General features: G+C 40.1%; 1 protein-coding gene across 1 annotated transcript in view; it reads left to right on the forward strand.

Annotated features, from left to right (window-relative positions):
* FER (FER tyrosine kinase) overlaps positions 1-26,306 on the forward strand; it is a 160,785-nt gene that overhangs the window by 123,304 nt on the left and 11,175 nt on the right. Inside the window, exon 19 of the mRNA XM_069962976.1 lies at positions 23,406-23,560. Within this exon, the coding sequence (XP_069819077.1) occupies positions 23,406-23,560 (155 nt within the window). The remainder of the gene's footprint in view (positions 1-23,405; positions 23,561-26,306) is intronic.

Consider the following 26,306-nt stretch of genomic DNA (forward strand, 5'->3'; position numbering starts at 1 on the left):
ATACTAGTAAATTTTATTCAACAGTGCAGCGCACCAACATAGGTATGTGCAACTTCCCTGTTTCCTGCCTTTTTACAATCTAACAGCAGTTTGGCAGATTCTCTTTAAAAAAGTAACACTGGTCCTTCTGGCACAACTACTCAATTAATACAGAGAAGAGGAGGGTTTGTGAATAGGTTTGTGCCTTTGGCCAGAAGTAAAGGAAAGTAATGTGAACATGAGTGCCAAAAAATCACTTTGAAAACGCTTTGAAGATTACTGTAACAAAACCATGCCGGTTTGTAAAAGTTGTTTGAAAGTACTGGCATGTTCAGTCTTCATTTTTAATGTAAATAGTATAATTAGGGTATACCAACCGTGGCTATGTCACAAATATCCCAAGCTATTGACTATAAGAATATGAGAGTATAGGGAGGTTAGCTAAAAAGTAACTTTTATTCAGTTCATGATAAAATAAATGGTATACAGAAAGTACAATAATTCTATACAATATATACAGTGTGCATATAGCACTATCTTCTCCAAGTCTTAACAATACCTAAAGACCAACGGTAGCTACAATATGTTGCTATGCTGCAGCCTGACTGGTACGTATCTCCAGAGACATATTGAAGACGTGGAGGCCAACTTTGGGAACCCAATTATTCTTCACTGCCATCTATTATGACCCTGCAGAATTGTCCACACACAAGCCAATGATGCTCCAGGACACTCTGCATTGGGGTCTCATAGCGTGGGTACAGTGAGTACATCGGAATTTATGCGTTTCCCACCTCTCAGATGCCAAGTTTCCATTACCCTTATCATGGCTGGAACAATTGAAGGGCTCTGACTGTCTTCATATACATATTTATCATTTATTTGCATGTACCTCCTTTCTGTGCACCTCTGACCCCTGATGACGTCACGGAGAACAGTGACAGAAACGCGTAGGGTGTAGGTGACGGTACTTGTGGTGACAGGCACACACTGTGTTATTTATGGGATTGCCTTCCCTAGCAGATAGTGACCTGCACGAGACATTTACGTACTGGATTATAAGCTGTGACACGTTTGGGACTAAATGGTTCCCTGAACAGACTCTGGCTGGTACGGACTACTTCCTTACTTTACCGACCAATTAGGATATAGCAACATATTGTAGCTACCGTTGGTCTTTAGGTATTGTTAAGACTTGGAGAAGATAGTGCTATATGCACACTGTATATATTGTATAGAATTATTGTACTTTCTGTATACCATTTATTTCATCATGAACTGAATAAAAGTTACTTTTTAGCTAACCTCCCTATACTCTCATATTCATTTTTAATGTATCCAGTTTTTTTTCTAAAAAAAGGGAATAAATAAAATGTAGTGTTTTATACCAAGCTTTAGTATCAGACTTGATGGTTAGTTTTGCAAATGACAGTATATTCAGGTCTAAAAGGGGTTATCCAGCGCTACAAAAACAGCACCACTCTGGTCTCCAGTTCAGGTGCGGTTTGCAATTAGGCTCCATTTACTTCAATGGAGTTACAGAACCCCACCCAAACTGGAGACGAGTGGTGATGTCTCTGGAAGAAAGTGGCCATGTTTTTGTAGCACTGGATAACCCTTTTAAGGGTAAAATCTTTTAGATGATCTACACACTGTATATGGAGAGCAAAGAAAATCTGGCCCTAGAGGTCACCCTTTACATTCCCAAACAAAGCTATGATGGTACCCCACAGAGAGTCTCTAGAAAAGATGCTCTAACATCCCTGATCTTTGTATTAAGTATTTTTCTCTTTTTTTTTTTTGAATTCTAAATTTTATTCATTTTCAAAATTTTTCAAAAAGATACATGTATACCATTAGCTGTACACGTCAGAGTAAGAACACAGCACCTTCGGGTGCACAAACTATAAGTAGAACATGGACAAAGAGCCAACTAGGTATTTTTCTTATTGTATTCTTGATCACTTGATGATTGAAATGCAGAACCCAATTAATTAACAAATAAAAGTATGTAACCAATGGTCTCCATTGACCACTAGTCATCATTGACCTGAGCATCCCTACACAGGGATAACTGTATAATAGTGCAAATGTTGCCAATAAGTGAACAGGGGACTGTTATAATATCCAGTTTTCTTAATGTTACTGTTATAGTCACTAGGGCTTTGTGGGATATATGTAGGCTATGTATTGGGATTTAAATACAATCCATAGGTAAGTTTTAATCAAGCATTTCACCAAACTGTATGAAGTGCCATATTTTAGTCCCATGAAAAAGGCCATTCATGCACTTTTTTTTTGTAGTTAAAACAATATTCCTAAAGCTAACTTTTTAGCTGCTTTTTATGACTGCATGACAGTCATAAATGTTGTGTACCAGTTTGTATTGTGTGGTTCTAGAACAGTTAAATGTTTCTATGATTTAGGTAGTTTATATTTCTTGTCCACAGAGTGCTTTCACATGCAATCTCTTACAAGCTCTACACGACCTACCAGAGGCTCTTCTGCCTCCCAGCAGACTAGATTTTCATGAAGACAAAATATTGGTTTGTACAGCTAGCGAACAGAAGCTGCTTCAGCAATGAATCACTGTATCAGATTTGTATTTAAAGGAGAAGTCCGGCCAAAATTAATTTTTGATATGTTGTTACTTATGAAAAGTTATACAAATTTCTAATGTACATTAATTATGGGAAATGCACATATAGAGCTATTTCCCTTAATTTAGTAGATCAGGAAGTGTTAGAAATATCTCTGAAGAAGTGACGTCACAACCCAGGGTGTAATTCCTATGGAGTGTCCAGCAGGGGGCGCTCTCTATATAGAAGTCTATGGGACTTTATTGTTTCTATGGGTTTCTATGTAATGTAATGTAATGTAATGTAATGTAGTGTACAGTGCTTTATTGAATGAATACATCTATGGAATACTTTGGGGAGCAAGTGTCCTTGCTCCCCAAAGTATTGCATAAATGTATTCATTCAATACATTCAATACACAGTAAGCCCGCCGATCCGCCGCATTTCCGCCGCATTCCCGCCGATCCGCCACACGCTGATCCGCCGCATTCCCGCCGATCCGGACCATATACATTGAACTACAGCTCCCATCATCTGCTTCTAGTATGAACAGGTGATGGGAGCTGTAGCTGGGTAATGGATATGACATGCCGCCGGGCGCAGGGGGGAGCCGCTCAGTACACAGGAGCGCTCCCCCCTCCTCCTTCCGTGATAACTTCCGCCTATACCAATGCTGACTCCCTGCCTGGCCGCCGCTCTCCGCTCACATATACCGGCTCCCGGCATCAGCGCGGACACCAGGATGCATCGGGAGCCGGTATGTATGGGGGGGAGAGCGGAGAGCGGCGGCCAGGCAGGGACTCAGCATTGGTATAGGCGGAAGTTATCACGGAAGGAGGAGGAGGAGGGGGGAGAGCTCCTGTGTACTGAGCGGCTCCCCCCTGCGCCCGGCGGCATGTTATATCCATTACCCAGCTACAGCTCCCATCACCTGTTCATACTAGAAGCAGATGATGGGAGCTGTAGTTCAATGTATATGGTCCGGATCGGCGGGAATGCGGCGGATCAGCGTGTGGCGGATCGGCGGGAATGCGGCGGAAATTCGGCGGAAATGCGGCGGATCGGCGGGCTTACTGTGTATTGAATGTATTGAATGAATACATTTATGCAATACTTTGGGGAGCAAGGACACTTGCTCCCCAAAGTATTCCATAGATGTATTCATTCAATAAAGCACTGTACACTACATTACATTACATTACATTACATTACATAGAAACCCATAGAAACAATAAAGTCCCATAGACTTCTATATAGAGAGCGCCCCCTGCTGGACACTCCATAGGAATTACACCCTGGGTCGTGACGTCACTTCTTCAGAGATATTTCTAACACTTCCTGATCTACTAAATTAAGGGAAATAGCTCTATATGTGCATTTCCCATAATTAATGTACATTAGAAATTTGTATAACTTTTCATAAGTAACAACATATCAAAAATTAATTTTGGCCGGACTTCTCCTTTAAGTTTAATTTTATCTGCATTGAGAAATTCAGCTGAATGGCCATACATAAATTATGAAGAAAAATGCACAATATGATCAAAAAAGTGTTAGCTGCTAATTCATGTATAGTACTGCTTTAATTGGTAACCATATTGGCAGGTCTGCCATAAGAATACTGCTTGTGAGCTTTCATTTTATTATAGATTATAGATTTTTATTTATATATTCTGATATTAATAGAGAACAAATGGCCTTTATACCCATTGCAATCAGTCATATTTCATCAGGGATTTCTCCACAGTGCCTCATGTAAAGATTAGGCAAGCAAATGAACAAAGCAAGCTTTATACAGACACCGCAGAAGCAATGAGCGCTAGTACATTTAAGCTCAGTAGCCATCCGAATGGTAAAATCAGTTGTGAATTGGAATGGAGTAGATAATTTATGCTGTAACTCATGATTATTATAGAAAAAAGTACTGCAAAGTTTTTGTAAAGTTGGTAAAGTTTTATCTAGATTGACAGGTAAAGTTATTGTTCATAGACAAAAACAAGAAAAGGGGAGGGCTCTAGTATAGTGCACTCTACAACAATACTAGATAATATACCTTATTAGACAAATAGCACCATAGTATGATTAAAAACTGTAAAAAAGACCACAGTGGGTACAAATTGACTCCACAGGAAAAGAAGACAAATCAATGTTCACACTCTAAGTCCTGCATTCTGTATTCTTGGGGATAACTGATTTTATTTAATTTTTTTGTTTCCTCAAGCTGGTTCTCCCAATTGGTACAGGTTTGAACATTCAAACCCAGGCTGATCAAAACTTTTGACAAGTCTTTATGACATTTCGAATGTTTTTACAAACAACTTTAAGCCCCTATATAGTTTCCCTTGTATAGTCCTCCGTGCTTTAGGGTATGTGTATACTACAAAATAGACGAGGAATTTCAAGCGGAATCTGCTTGAAGCTCCACTGTTCCCATTGATTCATTGGGATTTGTCAAGAGCAATCTGCAATAGGACGGGCGGTACTTCAAATTCCTCGCCTATTCCATATTTTGTGCATATATGCAAAGGAGGCGTCCATGGAGCCTCAGCTGCGAGTCTTAAGGCTGGGTTCACACACAGTGGGGGAGATTTATCAAACATGGTGTAAAGTGAAACTGGCTCAGTTGCCCCTAGCAACCAATCAGATTCCACTTTTCATTTTCCAAAGAGTCTGTGAGAAATGAAAGGTGGAATCTGATTAATTGCTAGGGGCGACTGAGCCAGTTTCACTTTACACCATGTTTGATAAATCTCCCCCAGTATATTTCAGGCAGTATTTGGTCCTCATGTCAGGTCCTCATAGCAACCAAAACCCGGATTGGATTGAAAACACAGAAAGGCTTTGTTCACATAATGTTGTAATTGAGTGGATGGCCGTCATTTAATGGCAAATATTAACTCTTAGGGTATAAACCCACACACCGTATATGCAGCGTATTTACTGCTGCGATACGCAGCAAACTCGCAACAAACTCGTAGCAGATTAGATCTAAATAACTGAACACAGCATCAAATCTGTACCAACAAATCTGCTGCGTATTTGTTGCATATCTGCTGCGTATACGGTGTGTGGGTTTATACCCTTAGGGTAGCTTCACACGTACCGTATCGCTGCGTTTGTAATGGTGCATTTTTAACGCTGCGTTTTTGCTGCGTTTTTTACATGCGCGTTTTGATTTTCACATGATTTTAATGTAAAAATCAAAACTCGCTTGTGAAAATCACACCAAAAACGCAGCGTTAAAGATGCATAGTTAAAAACGCAGCGATACAGTATGTGTGAAGGCACCCTTATATTAAAACAACGGCTGTTGTATTGAAATAATGGCAGTTATTTACCGTTATATGGCAACCATCCCCTCAATTTAACATTGTGTGAACAGAGCCTTTCTGTGCTTTAAATCCACTCCTGGTTTTGGTTGCTATGAGCACCTGACATGAGGACCAAATACTGCCTAAAATACTGTGTGTGAACCCAGCATAAAACACAGGAATAGCCAAATATCCCTCCTGGGAAGGAAAGCCTGTTGCCAAGGGGTGCCTCCCAGTGGGGAGTTCACCAAACCACCCTGATTCGTAGCCCCTCAAGTCCTCACTCTGTTGCGAGTATTGGGACCTAAATAGGGAAACCAGGGTGGCCCCTTAAAGTCAAAGTCTAAGGGTCCATTTACACAAGATTATCTGACAGATTGTCTGTCAAAGATTTGAAGCCAAAGCCAGAAACAGACTATAAACAGAGATCAGGTCATAAAGGAAAGCCTGAGATTTCTCCTCTTTTCAAATCCATTTCTGGCTTTGGTTTCAAATCTTTGGCAGATTATCTGTCAGTTAATCTTTCTGTGTAAATGGACCCTAACTCTGTTGCGAATGTAACGACATAACACAAGGGTTACCAAGGCTAGGCATATACCCTTAGGTTATATTCACACGGGCGGGCTCGCAGCGAGATTCTCACTGCGAGCCCGGCAGGTCCTGTCAGTTCCCATAAACTACATACTTGCTGCGGTCTAAACGACTGCAGCGAGTATGTAATTATACCGCGCTTAACCCCTTCTACTCCCGCCGGCTCCCCCGCTGTAAGCAGCATACATTACCTGTCCTCGCTGCACGGGTCCGGCGTCCTGCTCTCCCGTCCGGCCAATTAGTGTGTTGCCCAGCCGCAGCCACTGATTGGCCGGGCGGGAGAGCAGGACGCCGGACCCGTGCAGCGAGGACAGGTAATGTATGCTGCTTACAGCGGGGGAGCCGGCGGGAGTAGAAGGGGTTAAGGGCGGTATAATTACATACTCGCTGCGGTCGTTCAGACCGCAGCAAGTATGTAGTTTATGGGAACTGACAGGACCTGCCGGGCTCGCAGCGAGAATCTCGCTGCGAGCCCGCCCGTGTGAATATACCCTTAGAGTGTGTGTGTGTGTTTTGTCCTTCATAAAACAGACCAAACATAATTACTACTAACCTACATTTAATATTATAAGTCCCAACAGCAGTCATGGGCCCTAAAAAGTCATGGCAGTTGGGCCTAATAAACAATATACTATTTTAAAGTAGATATAGAAATGCATTGATAACTGTGAGCCAATGAGTTTTATTTTATTTTTTTTATGTTTACCACCAATAATGTATAGATAACGTATATTAGATTGCCTTCCTTGTATGTTGTGTCACATGCTTAGTAGTTGAATAAAATAACATGGAACAGTCAAATAAAAAGGTTTAATCGCATTATGAAAAATACAATAACTAATAGCCTGCATGGAAAATTGTAATTCTTCACACTACACTGCATAATTAGAATGTGGGAGATGTTAGCAGTTGCTCAGAGAAATAAAGCACCTCTTTTATGGACGCTGCTCACACAATCCGCACACAATCTCCATTGTTTTTACAATTATTTCATTTTTCTTTTTTTGCGATTATCAATAGAGATGCTAATGTACCTTTTCAGCCCCGTGCACCTATGGCTTTTGATTGCAGGTTGCTGCCATATGTCAAAATAATTTAACTAATCCTCTGTGCTTGCTTTCACATAGCCTAGGAATGTAGTGTGAATTGCCTTTGGGGATACATTTTCTGTGAATAATGACAGGCACATTGTTTTGTTGAAAAGGAATGGCACATATAACCTAATGTTCTTTTCCCATTTCTTTCTGTAGCATTAAAGGAATCCATTAAAGTTAAAATAAATAATGAGATTCATGTCTATCAGCTAACCGAGAGCTGGGAATGGGAAGAAGTTACAGTAGAAGATTGATATGGTGTCATTTTAATGAAACAGGGTTATTTTGGGCCATCTGACATAGAAGGCAGAGCTGGCCTGTCCAGTGAACACGTAAATCTGTTTTAATATATTTCTTCACTGGTAAATAGTAATTTTTTGTGATTAAACACTTGTCAGAAGCCTCAATTTTAATTATTTTTACATTTTTTGGACGGTTTATGTTAGGAATCCCTAAAATTTATAAATAAAATTTGGGAATGCCTAAATTAGTTTGACAGTGTAGAATTAAGATCTCTAATTTCCACCAAATGGTCATCCAGTGGCGTAATAGAAAAAAATGTTGTGGGGAATTTAATATTAAAGGCATTGACCTTCGTAAAATCCTGCTGCCTTAGCATTCGCCTGATTCATTAAAAGGGCTATCTGGTGTTAGAAAACTTTTTATACAGTATATTAGAGAATAATAAAGAGCCTATACTCACTTCTCTCGTCCACTTGCAAACTTGTCTCAGCAGTGGCTCAGTAAATAATGATATGGCTGTACAATACTAATAGCGACTAGCAAGGGCCCTGAAAAGCCGCGAGTGAATAATAGCATCTAATCTATGTTCACCACGATATTCATGTTTGAACTACATCTTTAGATTGTATGTTTTTATAATTATATGTTTTTAAGATTTATTTTTACATATACTAAAATTATGTATGTGTCAAATATTCAGATTTATACCATCAGCCATATCATTATTTTACACACTTATCTGAAGAGAGCCTACTACTATAGTTTACAAAATTATCTGGTATATAGGTGCAAACCAAGTAGTGTACTTGCAATACACCTTTCCAGTTCTTACTGTATAACATTACTCTGGCTGAACAGGCTGTCTCTCTGGAGACAAGTCCGCACCTGAGTTAGCGTACATTTCAGTTACAATATAGTGTAGCGTATATTGTTTATCTCTAGCATGTTTTGTAACAAATCCGTTGATGCTTAGGTCATGCCCCTTCAAGCCAAGCTCCGCCCTCTTTTATGACCTCTTGGTTGGGTCATCTTAACCCGCAAGAAGTTGCAAGCTTTTGCACAAACAGGATCTTGCAGAAAAATGTATGACTTTGCCATGGCAAACTTGAAGGCTTTGGGTATTGATGAAGTCCTCTTTATGACTTTAGAATTGACTGTAGCAAACACCTTGTATGAAAGACCTTCTTCAAAAGAGAAGTCTCCAGTGAAAATATTAAAGACCCTCTTTAAACCTTTTATTGAAACATTAACCCCTTAGCGACTGCCAACACTGCTTTCCATGGCGGTCACTAAATGGGCCTTATTGTTATCTCGCCTGCTTTTTACGGCAGGATCAGAATAAGTGTTTGCCACGCTCCTGTCTTGACTTTGCGCTAGTGTACTGACCCAGCCACACCGCTGTGTCAGTACACTAGCACAAACCTTTAGGTCTAAACTAGCTGCAGCATGAAGAGTTTAATTTGCCCCAGTGTGGTCTTTTTTACCATACTTGTTGCCGCTTTTGCTTGTTGCCGCTGTTTGCACCCAGTGTGCAGAGTTTAGTTATACCTGTAGAGGAATGCATTTATTACTCAAAGGCAACAAATAAAAACTATATTGTGAAACTGTACAGTTCTTGCATGTTTTACCTGAAGCGTACTCGTTCCATTTCTTAGTAAGGTTTTCATTGGATTTGAGCAACATAATCCAATAAAGGTTTCTTCATAAACATCGGAGATATTTTGCATGCTCGTTTTACTTAAGCTATTTAGTAAGCCGTGCACGGAATGGGCTCCATAAAATAATGTTGCTTGCATTATAATTCTTTACCAGATTTGTTCAAAGCTGTACACTGTATAAAGAAAAATCATCCCGTTAGCTTGTCTTACTGTTCAGTCACATTAGCAGAATCCTTACTTGCAAAGTGAGCTTAAGGATGTGGGGAAATTATCCTTGGTGGTGTTAGCCAAGAATTTGTTTTGTTGTGTGATTAAAATTGTTTTATATTGTGAAGTGCAAATTCAGTCTCAGAACTACTTTTTTTGTGAAGAGACAAGAGAGGTAGAATTCTTTTGTGATACAGTGATTATCATTATGTCGAGATGTTGAGTTTTAGTCTTGGATACCAATGTTTTTTAAATGAGGGAATATTTAGTACTAATTTAATAGTTGGTGAGGAGCACACAATTCTTCTTTGCTTAACAAGATAAGAATAAAGTGGCCGCTTTCTTGGGGTTCTCTTAATGGCTAATACTTAACCCTGCTGTTCTGTTCGGTTCTACTATACACATATTCTGTTCCGGCCATTTTTGACCAGCCTATTAAAGTCTGGATTTTTAACAAATTTTAGTGTTCTATTTAAATTTCTTTTGTATTATTATACAGTATGTGAACATGGTTGTTCATAAACAAATGAAAAATTAAATCAAAAACTTAATTTTTATTTTTTTGTGTTTCAAAAAATGTTAAATGGCCTTATTGCATTATTCATGCATATTGCATATTTTTTTTTTTTAAGTCTAGTTTTTTTTCTATATAAAATAATTTCAAGGTGCTAAATTTACTGTTTGCATTCGTCACAAGTATAATTTATATATATATATATATATATATATATATATATATATAAATTATAAATTGTATAAATAAATAAATTGTATACTTTTGCATAAGTACTCAGCACATTTGCAACTTATGGGCTCGTTCACACAGAGCAAAAGCAGCATAATTTCTGCGCTGAAATTTCAGCCGTTAAAATAGGTGCAGAGCTAATTTCCATTGTGTTGAATGGAAATTCTGCTCTGCAGTTCACCCAGTGGAATTTCCTAGCTGAAAGTTCCACGGCTAATCCGCTCTCCGCCAGAATGAACATGTTCATTCTTCCGCTAGTCGAAGCCTATACAAATCAGTGGGGCTCTGATTTTCTGTTTCAGCGTGGAATAAGCGCATACAAGTGGAAATTACGCGCTGAATCAGCACGGAAATGGGGTGGAAAGGGGTGGGGAAATCCCAAGACAACCCAAAGGAGGTGATACCAGGGGCCCACAAGAAAGAAATGAGAATGCCAGCATGCACACAGCATATGACCACTGCAAAAGTTTCCCAAAAAAAACATACATACATACTACATACATACATACCTCTGAAATTAGTGCATCTCCAATTGCAAAGCGGTGATGTTTTGCCATTGCTGCTCAGCTCTGCTCCTTTTCCTCTGCCAGCTCTGAGGTGATCTGTTCTAGAAAATTCAGGTACCATATAGTCTAGTCTCCAAAGTCTGAGGCACCTCCCTCTATTATTACTCACCAAATACTCGCTGAATTTCAGCGCTGAATGCATGCTGAATCAGCGCGGATTCCTCGAGTATTCCACGCTGAAATACGCAGGGATTCCGCTTACAATCTGCTTAGGCCCCGTTCCCACTGAGCAAAACTAGCGGAATTCCGCGGCAGAATTGTCCAACGCGGAATGCCGTTAGCCTCCTGCTCATAATGGGAGTCTATGGGAGGTGCGCGCTCCTGCCCTGTCCGCGCTGAAGAATGAACATGTTCATTCTTCAGCGCGGACAGGGCAGGAGCGCGTGCCTCCCATAGACTCCCATTATGATCGGGAGGTGGACAATTCCGCCGCCGAATTCCGCTAGTTTTGCTCAGTGGGAACGGGGCCTTACATTCTGCTCGGAATTCCGTGTCAGTTGATTTCAGGCAGAAATATTTCCTCGTGTAATCCGCCCCTTTTGCTCTGTGTGAACGTAACCTATCACTTTTGATTTGTGATTACTTGATGTTTGACAGAAAGCGCATTGTTTCCATTTAAGGCTGGCTGCACTGCTGGTGGAGGCCGTAGGTATTGTCGCAGTGCTAGCAGAAGCCCTTGGTTCACTTTCTACAGCATACTGTTGGATCTTGTGGACAATCTCCAGGGTTTTTTCCCTATGTACTGTATACCTGTGCGTTTACAGCATATGAACTTTTGTTGTCGCACAGAATCCATGTTTTCATAATTAGATAATAGAACCAGCTAATACAAGGAACCAGCTAAGAAAAATAATTTACATTTACCATATGAAAGGTTGACAACTGAATTGAACCATTTCTATAAGAACAGCACATAACTATACTGGAAAGGAATCCATCTACAGTATCAATGAAAATGTATGTACAGTATGTGTAACTCTGCATGGACTAAAAGGACCTAGATAAATTGATAAAAAGTAGTAGATGAACTATATCGACCAAAATGAGATTATAACTTCTTTATTTTATTTTTTCAAAAAATTGCTGGCCATTAGTATAAAAGGCTATCTGTAATTTTTGACCGAACAGTACAAGTGTAAAAAAAGACATTGAGCAAAAAGTAGACAAAAAATAAATAAAAACTGTTATTGGGAAGAACCCCTCAAATGAGTCAATGAACCACAAGTTTCAGAACTGCAAAATGAATATTTTAAAAAATATCAAATTTCAAATTCAGTCATTTTTTACCGAACAGAACATTAGGGTTAAAGTCTTGTGATGATTTTTATTTCAATATTATATTGTGCCCCAAAAGTTATACAAATCACCAATATACACTTATTACGGGAAATGCTTATAAAGTGCTTTTTTCCCTGCACTTACTACTGCATCAAGGCTTCACTTCCTGGATAACATGGTGATGTCACAACCCGACTTTCAGAGCTCTGCGGGCTGTGGCTGCTGGAGAGGATGATGGCAGAGGGATGCTCAGTGTCCCTCCAGTGGCCTGTGTCCTTCAGTGTCCCCCTGCCATCATCCTCTCCAGCAGCCACAGCCTGCACAGCTCTGGGAGTCTGGTTGTGACATCACCATGTTATCCAGGAAGTGACATCACCATGTTATCCAGGAAGTGACATCACCATGTTATCCAGGACGTGACATCACCATTTTATCCAGGAAGTGAAGTCTTGATGCAGTAGTAAGTGCAGTAAAAAGCACTTTATAAGCATTTCCCGTAATAAGTGTATATTGGTGATTTGTATAACTTTTGGTGGGCAATACAATACAGTGGTACCTCGGTTCTCAAACTGCTCGGTTTTCGAACTGTTTGGAACTCAAACTGTATTTTCAAGGAAAGTTTGCTTTGGTTCTCAAACTCTTCTCGGTTCTCAAGCACTTTTCGGGCCCCCAGTCTTGAAGTACTCAGTATCTGAATGTTTTTGTGAGTGTGGATGGTGAGTTGTATCTGGTGAGTTTAGCACTGGGGAGGCTTCACATACAGTACGGCACTGTATAAGACTGCTGGAGTGCATTTACAGCACAGTAGTAGTACAGTCAGTGCACCTCCACCCCCCATCCAATACAGTGCTGGGATAGGTGGGACTGTATATAAAAAAGGATGAGTGAGGAGCTGGTGACTACTGTACTATAATTGCTGATTTTGTTAAATGTTTCTTGGGTTTAATGTACTGTGCAGTATATAGTGCTGTTCTATAATGTCCTGTACAGTATAGTGCTTTTCTGTACTGTAGAGATTACACTATGCACTCTACAATGTAATATGTAGGTACTGTAGGTAATTATTGGTGGGTGCTGGAACCAATTAAACACATTTATATTATTTCCTATGGGAAAACACTGCTCGGTTTTTAAACTGCCTTCCAGAACCAATTAAAGGGGTTGGCCACTTTATAGTAAAATTGCTCAGTGTACAGTATTAGTAAGTGTACTCACTGTATATAATGACAGCAGCTCCCTGTGTATCTCATAGAGCTAAAATCAGGCTCCTTTGCTCCAGGCTGGGCTGCCCTGCTCTGTGGTGGTTCTTTCCATGAGATGGTTGACATGGAGGCACATGTGACCAAGCCCCGCCCCCCAGTTTCCACCACTGAGCCTGTATATGCCTATGGTGGACACTGGGGGGGGGCGGGGCATGGTCACATGCTCCTCCATGTCAGCCATTTTATGGAAAGAAACAAAACAGAGCAGGGCAGCCCAGCCTGGATGAGGGGAGTGTGATTTTAGCTCTGAGGTACACAGGGAGCTACTGTCAGTATATACAGTGAGTACACTTACTAATACTGTACACTGAGCAATTTTACTACAAAGTGGCCAAACCCTTTAAGTTCGAGAACCGAGGTACCACTATACTTTAATAAAAATTTTCGCTGGACTTCTCCTTTAATCATGGTAATAATATCAAAGCTACAGTATTACATATAAATAGAAGTTCAGGCATCACGTTTTGGATATAGAATGAAAAAAAAAAAAAAAAAGCTGCCCTGTCTAGACCATGTGATTATTAATACACTCTGGTGGTCTTTATCAGTGCTACCCAGAGAATTTTCCATTATTGCTTTGTGTACAAGAGTTACTCCTTATTAGCAGTGACAAAGTTAGTTTAATATTCTCCATGCTTCTTCTAGGGTTGTGCTTTACAGACATAGGGGGGCATGGTCCCTGTGTGCAGTGTATAGAAGACATCATAGCGGCTAGCTAACACTCTCTTGCTCAGGTATGACAGAAAATTTGTCATGGAGCCTGCAGAGAAGAAAATCAATTAAAATACCTTGTACAAATCATATAATGGCCAGGATTAGTGCAACTCTTCATATCAAATACATGACCGGATTTATCCAGGATCAAGAGAAAAAAAACACAAACCTCTGGCCTCAGGTCATGTATGCTATTATGCTATGTGCTTCAATAGAACTGCTCTGCAAAACCTTACCCAAACAGTGGACAGGTGTGGTGCTGTTTCTGAAAAAAAGTGGACAAGTTTTTATAATCCTGGATAATCCCTGTAACATAAAATGTGGCCAAGCAGCAATATTACACACATTATGTAAACAGTTGTGTTTTTTTCCCCCTAAAAAAACCCAACTTTTTCTAATTTTACTGAAATAGTTTATATGTAAATTACTTAACTCGTAGTCATAAGGACATTACATAGGTTTCTATGCTATAAGGTTGCATTAAAACAGATTGTTACAACAACCATATCTGTTATCAGGAAGCCCTATTTCTCTGTCTCTGTCTATCTCTAACACCATTGGCAATCTGATATTTACAGTACACCGGTACTTGTTGGTCTCTTTTGACATTTTAAAATATATTTTCAACTTTTTCTTTTCATAAGAGAGTTTAAACTAGTTGTTTTATGTAATGTCACAATAGGCTATTCTTTGAGCAATGTTCCAGGTCCTCATTGGAGCTATTTTCGAGCACCTGCTTGAAAATGGCTTTGTTGAGTAGCTGGAATGTTACTTTGTGAACATGAGTGAATAAATGCACTATACATCTCACTTGACCCTGCTCCTTCTTGACATATTGGATTTAATGGAAGCCTTCGATGCCACCTTCACCCTGAACTTGTAAAGCTTTTGGCTTTGGTTCATTTTAAGAAACATATACTTGATTGAATTTCCTCATGTAGTTTACTACTATAAAGGTGTAATGGAAGTAAATAAACTAGTTACATAGTTGGTTGATTAGTTGCTTCTATGGCATGCTCTTTGACCTGTGCAGAGGTCAGAGTGTACAAAGGGGGTAGAGGTGAGCTGTTACCATCAGGTATTCTCAGTGCTGGATCTTGTGTTATCAGCATCCAGCTTTACAGAAGTGTATTACCGTTCATTGTAATCCTGTCTGTGATGGTAATGAGATGACTGCTGCAAAGTGATCTCTGCTTAGTGACTGTAGCAATTCATTATTTTTTTACTTAAAATGTAATATAAAAAAATGAACCACAATAAAAAAAAAAAAATGTTTTAAGCATGGTTAGCATGTAAATGTTAAACAATAGGTAATGTTAGGAGGACTCGTTGGGCCAGATTTATCAATCTCCCCAAAACCAATTGCAATGCATCTACTCATCATTTATACCTTTAATAATCTCTGGTTAAATGACAGTTGAGCTGTGATTAGTTGCTGTCAACAAAACCAGATTGTTTGGGTTTCAGATAGATTGATAAAGCTGTTCTATTGACTTCACGTTGCTTTACCTCTATTGATCCCGAGAAAGAGGGGGTGTCAAAAATACACCTGATGCATGACCCTTACTGACCCTGAAATGGCTATGGATGAAGGGTAGCTTCAAACATACCGGATCCGCAGCGGATTTCAAGCTGCGATTTACAGCTAAATCCGCTATGGGGGTCACATACCCGCAGCGTAATTTTCATTCCGCTGCAGATATGTGACCCGCCCCCTTTAACCCCCGGCCGCCCGCAGCATACATTACCTGATCTGTGCCACGGCTGTGAAGCTCCCGGCTTCCCTCACTCCTCATCAGCCAATCGGTGCACGGCAGCAGGTAATGTATGCTGCAGGCCGAAACTGCGGGCGATCAGGGTTTAAAGGGGCCAGGTCACATATCTGCAGCGGAATGAAAATTCCGCCTCTGGTATGTGACCCCCATAGAACTTCACTATACCAACATTCATGCAATCTTATTATACATTTATATAAGCATTTATGTAACTTTGCTTTAATGTACAGTTTTGATTTTTATTAAATCTCCAGACGTGTTAGAAGTTAGTGTTGAAAAATGTAAGATGGGTAAAAAAAAATACTATAAAAAATATATATAAAAAAAGCACTTAGAGATAAAAGAACAATATTTTCAGTGATGCCAGCAAAGAATATGTTGTTGTTGTTCTGAAAATCTTTGAAACCTGCTAGCACTTGAAAAGCCGGGAGCTGTGTCTAACTTAAAATCTTACTGGAGCCTAACCCATGAGAATCAATCGAATTCATGTGAATAACCCTGAAGTATTGCGCTTCTCAAATGCAGTTATATAAAACCATGACCTTCTGCTGGTCCCCAAACTACTTGAAAGTTTTCCACTATAGTTGAGTTTGTTTTTTGTTTTTTTGTCGATATCTCACATTTGAATCCAATGCTGTAATATCAATAGTATTAGGCAGATTTAGGAGTATTATGTGATTTTTATAGTTTAAGGGCTGAAAAGTCTACTTAGTTCTAACTATTAATATATCTAAAATGTTCTAATGACTTCCAGGTGTTGGAGTGATAGCACATAAACATAATGTCATGCAATATCTGTGATGACTATTTTATTTTGGGAACTTGTTGGCTTTCCCACCACTAAGTTCATGAGCCTTATGGGTATTATAAGTTTAATGAAGAAAACTCTTTTTACTTGGATGGCGGTCTTCATTAGTATTCTGCTCTGGTCTTTCTCGTCTCCTGGTGTTTCCTTATAGCACATTTTCTGAACACAATAATGGGAAAGTCATAAATGTGTAATATTCATCTTATATTATTTGTATTTGATAGCGACTGTCATTACATAATCTTCTATGTGTGCTGTCAGCAGTTATAAATTATTATTTAATGAGAACACTAAAGTAGCGCTGAAAACCCCAGTATGAATAAACAAAACACTTAAAAACTGAAATGGGCTGAGCGCTGCCAGATATTTCCTGAGCTGAAGGAACCTGTCTTGTCCACATATGGCTATGTTTAATCTATTTGATGGTACAATAGCTGCATCACCATAAATTACCAATGTATAGGAGCCTAAAGTGAATTTTTGCTGCTCAGCAGTACCCATCACCACCACTACCAAAAAATCAACATAGCCAAGGCTCCCAGCTCCCATATACAGTTAGGGCAAGAAATATTTGGACAGTGACACAATTTTCGCGAGTTGGGCTCTGCATGCCACCGCATTGGATTTGAAATGAAACCTCTACAACAGAATTCAAGTGCAGATTGTAACGTTTAATTTGAAGGGTTGAACAAAAATATCTGATAGAAAATGTAGGAATTGTACACATTTCTTTACTAACACGCCACATTTTAGGAGCTCAAAAGTAATTGGACAAATAAACATAACCCAAACAAAATATTTTTTTTTTCAATATTTTGTTGCGAATCCTTTGGAGGCAATCACTGCCTTAAGTCTGGAACCCATGGACATTACCAAACGCTGGGTTTCCTCCTTCTTAATGCTTTGCCAGGCCTTTACAGCCGCAGCCTTAAGGTCTTGCTTGTTTGTGGGTCTTTCCGTCTTAAGTCTGGATTTGAGCAAGTGACATGCATGCTCAATTGGGTTAAGATCTGGTGATTGACTTGGCCATTGCAGAATGTTCCACTTTTTTGCACTCATGAACTCCTGGGTAGCTTTGGCTGTATGCTTGGGGTCATTGTCCATCTGTACTATGAAGCGCCGTCCGATCAACTTTGCAGCATTTGGCTGAATCTGGGCTGAAAGTATATCCTGGTACACTTCAGAATTCATCTGGCTACTCTTGTCTGCTGTTATGTCATCAATAAACACAAGTGACCCAGTGCCATTAAAAGCCATGCATGCCCATGCCATCACGTTGCCTCCACCATGTTTTACAGAGGATGTGGTGTGCCTTGGATCATGTGTCGTTCCCTTTCTTCTCCAAACTTTTTTCTTCCCATCATTCTGGTACAGGTTGATCTTTGTCTCATCTGTCCATAGAATACTTTTCCAGAACTGAGCTGGCTTCTTGAGGGGTTTTTCGGCAAATTTAACTCTGGCCTGTCTGTTTTTGGAATTGATGAATGGTTTGCATCTAGATGTGAACCCTTTGTATTTACTTTCATGGAGTCTTCTCTTTACTGTTGACTTAGAGACACATACACCTACTTCCCTGAGAGTGTTCTGGACTTCAGTTGATGTTGTGAACGGGTTCTTCTTCACCAAAGAAAGTATGCGGCGATCATCCACCACTGTTGTCTTCCGTGGACGCCCAGGCCTTTTTAAGTTCTCAAGCTCACCAGTCAATTCCTTTTTTCTCAGAATGTACCCGACTGTTGATTTTGCTACTCCAAGCATGTTTGCTATCTCTCTGATGGATTTTTAGCCTCAAGATGTTCTGCGTCACCTCAATTGAGAGTTCCTTTGACCGCATGTTGTCTGGTCACAGCAACAGCTTCCAAATGCAAAACCACACACCTGAAATCAACCCCAGACCTTTTAACTACTTCATTGATTACAGGTTAACGAGGGAGACGCCTTCAGAGTTAATTGCAGCCCTTAGAGTCCATTGTCCAATTACTTTTGGTCCCTTGAAAAAGAGGAGGCTATGCATTACAGAGCTATGATTCCTAAACCCTTTCTCCGATTTGGATGAGGAAACTCTCATATTGCAGCTGGGAGTGTGCACTTTCAGCCCATATTATATATATAATTGTATTTCTGAACATGTTTTTGTAAACAGCTAAAATAACAAAACTTGTGTCACTGTCCAAATATTTCTGGCCCTAACTGTATATCGTTTATATCTGGTGCTGCCGCTGTCCAGATCAGCTGATTGGTGGGGATACCAGGTGTAGGCACCCTGCTGATCAACTACTGGTGGCTTATCCTGTAGATAAACTATTGGTAGTATTAGGGCCCTTTTACACCAAAAAGATTTTAAACCTTACCTGGCCGTTGTATTAAAATAACTGCAATTATTAGCTATTAAATGGCGTCCGTCCACTCAATTTCAACAGTGTGTGAACATAGCCCTTGTGTGTTTTCAATCCTCTTCTGGTTTTGGCTGCAAAATACTGAGCAAAAATACTGTGTGGGAACATAGCCTAAAGGCCCTATTACACAAAACGATTATCACCGTATTTGGACGATAATCGTCTCATGTAATAGAATACAACAATTAGTCGACATGAACAATGTTGGCTGATTGTTGTCTGTCGTTGTCTTTCAACATGTTGAAAGAGAAACGACTTGGATAGCAACAATCTTCTGCCGTCACTCTGTGGAATAGGAGCAACAGCAGCAGACTGCTGCTATCTTCTTTGGGCTGCCCGGACGATCTAGCGATCATCTGGGCAGCCTGCCCCCCGGCTCTTACCTGCTTGCTGCTGACTCGTGTTATAGTGCCGGCAGCAAGTGGGGAACGAAGAGCAAATGAACGCTTACAGCGCTCGTTCGCTCTTCTGCATTGCCCCGTGTGTTTACATAGCTTAAGGGTGTGTTTACACAGAAAGATTTTCAATTGCAATTATTGAAGCCAAAGCCAGGAACCAGACTATAAATAGAGAACAGGTCATAGGTAGAAAAGGAAAGACTCAGATTTCTTCTCTTTTGAAATCCATTCCTGGCTTTGTTTTTACCAATCGCAACCAAAAATCTGTACGTGTGAACACACCATAACTTATTTGTAGTAGTAATGAAAGGGATTAGACAAGGAGCAAAAGACTGCTCCTCGACACTTCCTGCATTTCCACGTCTTGGAACTATAGCTTTTGAGACGGGAGGGCGTGGGTGTACAGTATATCCTGATCGTTCCATGCAGGCATGAATACAACCATTGTTTCACTTTATCTTTCTGAGCTCTTCTTCAAGCCTTGGAAATATACTTATTTTATGTTTATAGTTAAGTATGAGAATTCCAGTCATTATTACCTAGCTCAGTATCACGAGATAACAAGTGGGGCTGAGACATTGCTTGAGCTGTAGGAATAGGCAGAGATTTCCGAGAGACACTAAAATTAGTTTTATTGTAGTCATAATGAGTGATATATTGGTCAGAGTACAGTTCCCACCTTACAGAACGCACCGCATTTCCTATTTATTACACTTCCTTCTCAAATGATGCAAATGTATGCACCCACCCTGCCGTGATATTTAAATGTATTGCCTCTTATATGTTTATATATAAAACCAGAATGTGCATAGGCAGTTCATAAAACAAGCCCGGCATTCACGAGGAGTTCCATCTAATGTTTTTATGCATAGTGTACTAGAAAGAAAAGTACGTAATTACATTTGGTTTTTTGGATCTGCCTATTGTCAATTTAAAGAATTGTGCCTCTGATCTTTATAATGATCTGCAGTATGGAAACATTTCTATATACATGAGCATTATTTCAAAGTCACTGAGCCTCTACAAGATCATATTAAACAGTAAAGATTAAAGCCTTTCTCCCACCAAGAATTGTTGATAGATGAAATGGATTTGCAGTGATAAATTTTGAGAGAGGAAAAGCATATCACCTTAATAATCTCATAGATCATAAATAAGACATGGAAACAAATGCAGCTTCACTCTGCGTACAGACGGGACATGTAGCCTTTCCTTCTCAACGTCTTACAGGAGAAAATGACAATTTCTGTTTCCGGAAGGACGTGTCTGTTATAAATTCAGAAATTCGGCTTAATCTTTCATGCTACTTATTGCTGATGACTTTTTGTGTCATACTTAATATTACTTCAGTACGATACTTGAAGAAAATTCCATTAATGTGCGGCTAATCAATATGCATTTCTCTGTCCTCGGCCTGTTTATGCACACTTCAAAGTGTTCGGCTTCTGGAGTTATCCTTAATATATGGTAGACTTGGGTGAATGATCACTGCAAGTTTCACTCTTGATGACTTTTGCTTCTCAAAGGTTTTTTTCAATATCTCGAATTTGCAAAGCTAGAGCTGAGCGCAAACTTTTCCGTGTTGGTTTATAATGTTATTTCTGGTAGTATATCATCACATACAAAAAAATTCTGTACACTTTTATAAGTCTTTTTCAAGCTTATTAAAGCAACTCTACCCACAATGAGCCCCCCCCAAACCGCTGGTACCTTCGGACAGCTGCTTTTAATCAAAGATCTGTCCTGGGGTCCGTTCGGCAGATGATGCAGTTGTTGTCCTAAAATCAACTTTTAAATTTTCAGCACTGTGTCAAATTGGCGCGGCCTAGAGTGTCTGTGCCCTAGGCTTGCACCACTTCTCCGTCCCTACTCCCCACCCTCTCTATCATTAGGAATGCCACTGGCAGGATTTCTACTATTCATCACTGGTTTAAACACTACACGTAAGCTGGATCATTAAGATACCTGTGCAGTGTTCAGACAAGTGATGCGTAGGAGAAATCCTGCCTGAGGCACTCCTCATGATGGATAGGGTGAGGGGAGGGACAGAGAGGAGGTGCAAGCCTAGGGCACAGACACTTAAGGCCATGCCAATTTGACACAGCGCTGCAAGTTTAAGAGGTTTTTTTTTAGGACAATAACTGCATCACCTGATGAATGGACCCCAGCAACTGTCCGATGGTACAGGCAGTGTGGGGGGGGGGGGAGATTGTGGGTACAGAGTCACTTTAACTTCTCTTTATGTTTGTAGTGGGAAAATTAGCAACTGTTCACAGGTTCCACACTAGTATTGAAACTGCGGTTGTCAAATAAATCTAAGGAGAACAGTGAAAAACACCAATGGAGTACTCATTTAAGAGTCTCCACTGATTGCCCCTTACAAAATTTGAATATGCAAAAAAGGGGTCCATGGAGCCTCAGTTAAGAGTCTCAAAACACAGGAATAGCCAGATATCCCTCCAGAGAAGGAAGCGTGTTGCCAAGGGGTGCCTCTCAGTGGGAGGCACCCCTTGGCAACAGGCTTCCTTCTCTGGAGAGAGGGATATCTGGTTATTCCCCTGTTTTGAGACTCTTAACTGAGGACCCCTTTTTTGCACTGACACATAGTTAACACACACTTTTTGGATTGAAATGGTACAGAGTGGGAATTCGTGAAAATCAGTAACATGGGTAAGAATCAACATGGCACTCACGGATGATAGTAAAAATACAAAAGTTTATTCAAGACGTGAAATGGACATCAGGTGCGGACGATGTCGATTGCACGTTTGGAATAAAATTTTGGATTTTTGCTATCATTGGTACCATGTTGATTCTTACCCATGTTACTGATTTTCCTTATGGAGCACTGCACCTGGCGGTGAGCACCATTGATAGCATGGACTATTGGGCTATGCATCTGTATGGACCGTGGCAGTACAAGTAGTGCCAAGGTGTTCTCTTTAAGATTGGTTGTAAAAATGAATGGCCTAGCCTCTGAATAGGTAATCAGTACTATATTGGTGGTGATCTGACTCACGGCACCCATTTACTCACTGTAGTTCACACTGTAAAGCTGTGAATTTGAAATTCATGTCACGAATTTTACATAGAAAATGCATTGGGATGCCAGAGCGTAGATTAGCTCCACTAAATGAGACTAATCTACATCCAGATCCTAAATATCCGTAAAAAGTATTTACAGCTGTTAGGATTGTGCCTGCTTTATACCTCTATCTACGTATAATATATTGGCATATTGATGGATTAGGCCATCCACTCTCTCGCCTTCCCTCTCAATAAGCCAGCACTGAGAACAACTTTAAAGAGCGACTCCACCCTTGATGACTGCTTATCTGTGCAGTTCGTAGACTGTCTATTGACTACACTGTGTGCCAGATAATAGTTCAGTGGGCTAGACAGCCTTTTTCCCTATGGGGAAACCTTTGAGATGGATAAGCAAGGGAGCTCTTTAAGGTCTGCGCATTGGTACTAAACTTTCAAGTCACTTTGTTTCCATCATTACCCGCAGCCATTACCAGTGTGTGAATCTTGACTGTGGATAATACAGGAGTATGATTATGAATCACACAGTATGAGTAGGATTTGCTGTACAGAAAAACAAACATTCATAGAATACAAAGACTTGTTAATGACTTTTTTTTTTTTTTTTTTTTTGTTACCAGGTGCTTTACTTTTTCTTTTTGGCTATGCCAAATATTTCTTTGTAAGAAAAAAAATCACAAGTTGTAAAATTATTCATGTGCTGCTGTTAATCTGAAGGTAAATTCAATTCCGTTCCAACACATTTTTGTTTCCTAGGGACCTGGCAGCACGAAACTGTCTTGTAGGTGAAAATAATGTTTTGAAAATCAGTGACTTTGGCATGTCTCGTCAAGAGGATGATGGAATATATTCATCTTCTGGTTTAAAGCAGATTCCTATTAAATGGACAGCCCCAGAAGCCCTCAATTACGGTAAGATTCATTTACTTTGCTGTTGTTGTAAACAACAAAACAATGAACAGTTTTTTTATACAGATGTTGTTTTATTCTTTGTTGTAATTATTGTCTTGTCAAATTACTATAATACATAAAAATAAAAAAGGACTACATAATTGTGTCTTCTGTTCTCCACACTACCAGTAGTCAAGCGCCCAAAACGTCAGCAATCATGTTGGTATCAACACAATGGGGCAGATTTACTGTTGCCAATGTAGCAGAATTCAGGTGTCCAAGTCCAAGATCTGTCCTGGGGTCTGTTCAGCAGTTATTGTCCTAAAAAACAACTTTTAAACTTGCAGCCCTGTGTCAAATTGGTGTGGCCTACAGTATCCGAGCCTAGGCCTGCAATGCCTCTCTGTCTCTCCTCCCCACTCTATTCATCATTAGGAATGCCCCAGGCAGAATTTCTCCTAATCATTACTTGTCTGAACACTGCACATGTGCCTTAACTATTCAGCTTTTGTGTAGTGTTCAGACAGGTGATGATTAGGAGAAATCCTTCCTGGGGCATTCCTAATGGTGAAGACTGATGAAGAGGCGTCACAAGCCTAGGGCATAGATACTCTAGGCCACACCAATTTGACATAGGACTGCAAGTTTTAAAGTTTTTTTTAATCACAATAACTGCATCACCTGTGAACGGACCCCAGGACAGATCTTTGATTAAAAGCAGCTATCCAAAGGTACAAGTGGTTTGGGGGGGGACAGATTGTGGGTACAGATACAGAGTCGCTTTAACTTCTCTTTTTGTTTGCATTGTGAAAATTAGCATAGTTACCGCACACTTTTTGGATTGAAATGGTACAGAGTGGGAATTAGGAGCCCTTCAAGAATTAATAAAAATCAGTAACATGGGTAAGGAGGAGGCCGGGAACGGGCCCGGGTGAGTTAACTTTTTTTTTTTTAAATGGTCGCCCCATACGGTGGGGATGCAAGCCATTTTTGAGCCCCCCCCACCATATGGGGCGACCATACCCGGCGTATAAGACGAACCCCGACTTCTGACAAGATTTCTTAGGGTTAAAAAGTCGTCTTATACGCCGGAAAATACGGCATACCTTATCAATCAAAGCGTTTCTTTGGAAATATCCAATTATCGGATGATGTGTTTTTATTTGACACTTATACCTTGTACCAGGTAAATGTTCATTGCTGAGTTTCATTTTAGTAGAAAAATCTTGAACTACTGTACATAAATAATGCTAAATTCAAGTAGGAATCCATTGCATATAAAATGAAGGGGTTGCCTGTAAATAAAAAGAATTGTATGTATGTGTATGTTTTTTCCACACTCTGCACTACTCCTTTCCATAAATTGTGTCTGCTATTGACGTCAACCACATTCTCTTGATTTTGTTCTGTCTCATCTATTTGTGTAGCTAGATACAAGTATCCCGGTGGGTTGATGACTGTGCCAAGTTTCATCATTCTGTTCTTTATTTTTCTGAAAATTACAATACAGTTTCTATTTCTAGTCAGGAAAATGTCATTTTCTGTAATTCGTGATTGCGGTCTTTTTGTCATTTACTGAAATGTCTGCTAATTTCATGACCGGGGTGCATTAATAATGGACAAATCAAATACACAATGTTATTTTGAAATTGATAACTTAATCTTACATGTATTGGGTTTTGTTTTCTTCCATACCATACCTAAAGTGGGGGTTTTTTCTACATTTTTATGGTTTTTTGGGGGGGGGGGTTTTGGCTAAACCTTGTAGCTAGTGGGTGATGGAGAAAGACTTTGGTTCAGTCATTTGGCAGAGGAAACCTGCAGTCAAAAAAACAGTCCTTTTAAGACATATTAACACCAGTATCAATGTGCCATTCTGATGAAACCTGGTTAATTGTTCCCTCTACTTGGTGATTATGTGAGATGACCACAGAATGACAAGAGACCTGATAAGTCTCATGGGCCTACACAAGCACTCACGTACAATGAGAATACAGTAAATTAGTAATTTATTATTGGCAAAAAGCTATATTTTTCTTTATCAATTTCACAAAGGAGTTCTGACCTTGAGGGTTGGTTCACACTACGGAATCCGCACGGATAAGTTCCGACAGATTCCATCGCTTGTACCTGCTTACAGCCGTGCATGTGCCACAGACACCTTTCTATGGCCAGGCTGATTATGCTGTCTGCGAAAGAACTAACGTGTCAAATTTTTCGTCAGACGGCGGAATCCACCTGGTCTTAGAATGGTGTCTATGGCATGGGTGGAGACATGCGTGGTGTGAGCGGGTACGAACAGTGCAATCCGACAGGACTTATCTGCGTGGATTCTATAGTGAACCCACCCTAAGAGGGGTGCACCTGCACTACATTTAAAAAAAAAGTACATGTCCATCATAGATTGCTATCGATGAAGCCAAAATTAATAAGCTTACAAAAAGCAATACTTCATCCTAGAAATTTTGATAAAGTAACTTAAAGGGGTATTAAAGGCTGGGACCCCTTTTTTTGGGTTAAAACAATTACATCCACTTAACACCCTGACTCCAGCACTGCCGTCTGCATTTCGCTGCTCCGGTCCCTGGTGTCCGGCCACTTACTGATCTTGAGACGTGACATGGCAGGCCCTCTCAGCCAGTCAGTGGCTGTAGCAGTATCCCACCTCAGCCACTGTCTGAGCAGGCCTGCCATATCACGTCTCAAGACCAAGAAGCAACTGGACACCATGAGGTCTTAGCCAGTGGTGTGGAAGCCAAAGAGTCAC

Source organism: Dendropsophus ebraccatus, chromosome 3 (genome assembly GCF_027789765.1).
Source record: "Dendropsophus ebraccatus isolate aDenEbr1 chromosome 3, aDenEbr1.pat, whole genome shotgun sequence".
Lineage (NCBI taxonomy): Eukaryota > Metazoa > Chordata > Amphibia > Anura > Hylidae > Dendropsophus > Dendropsophus ebraccatus.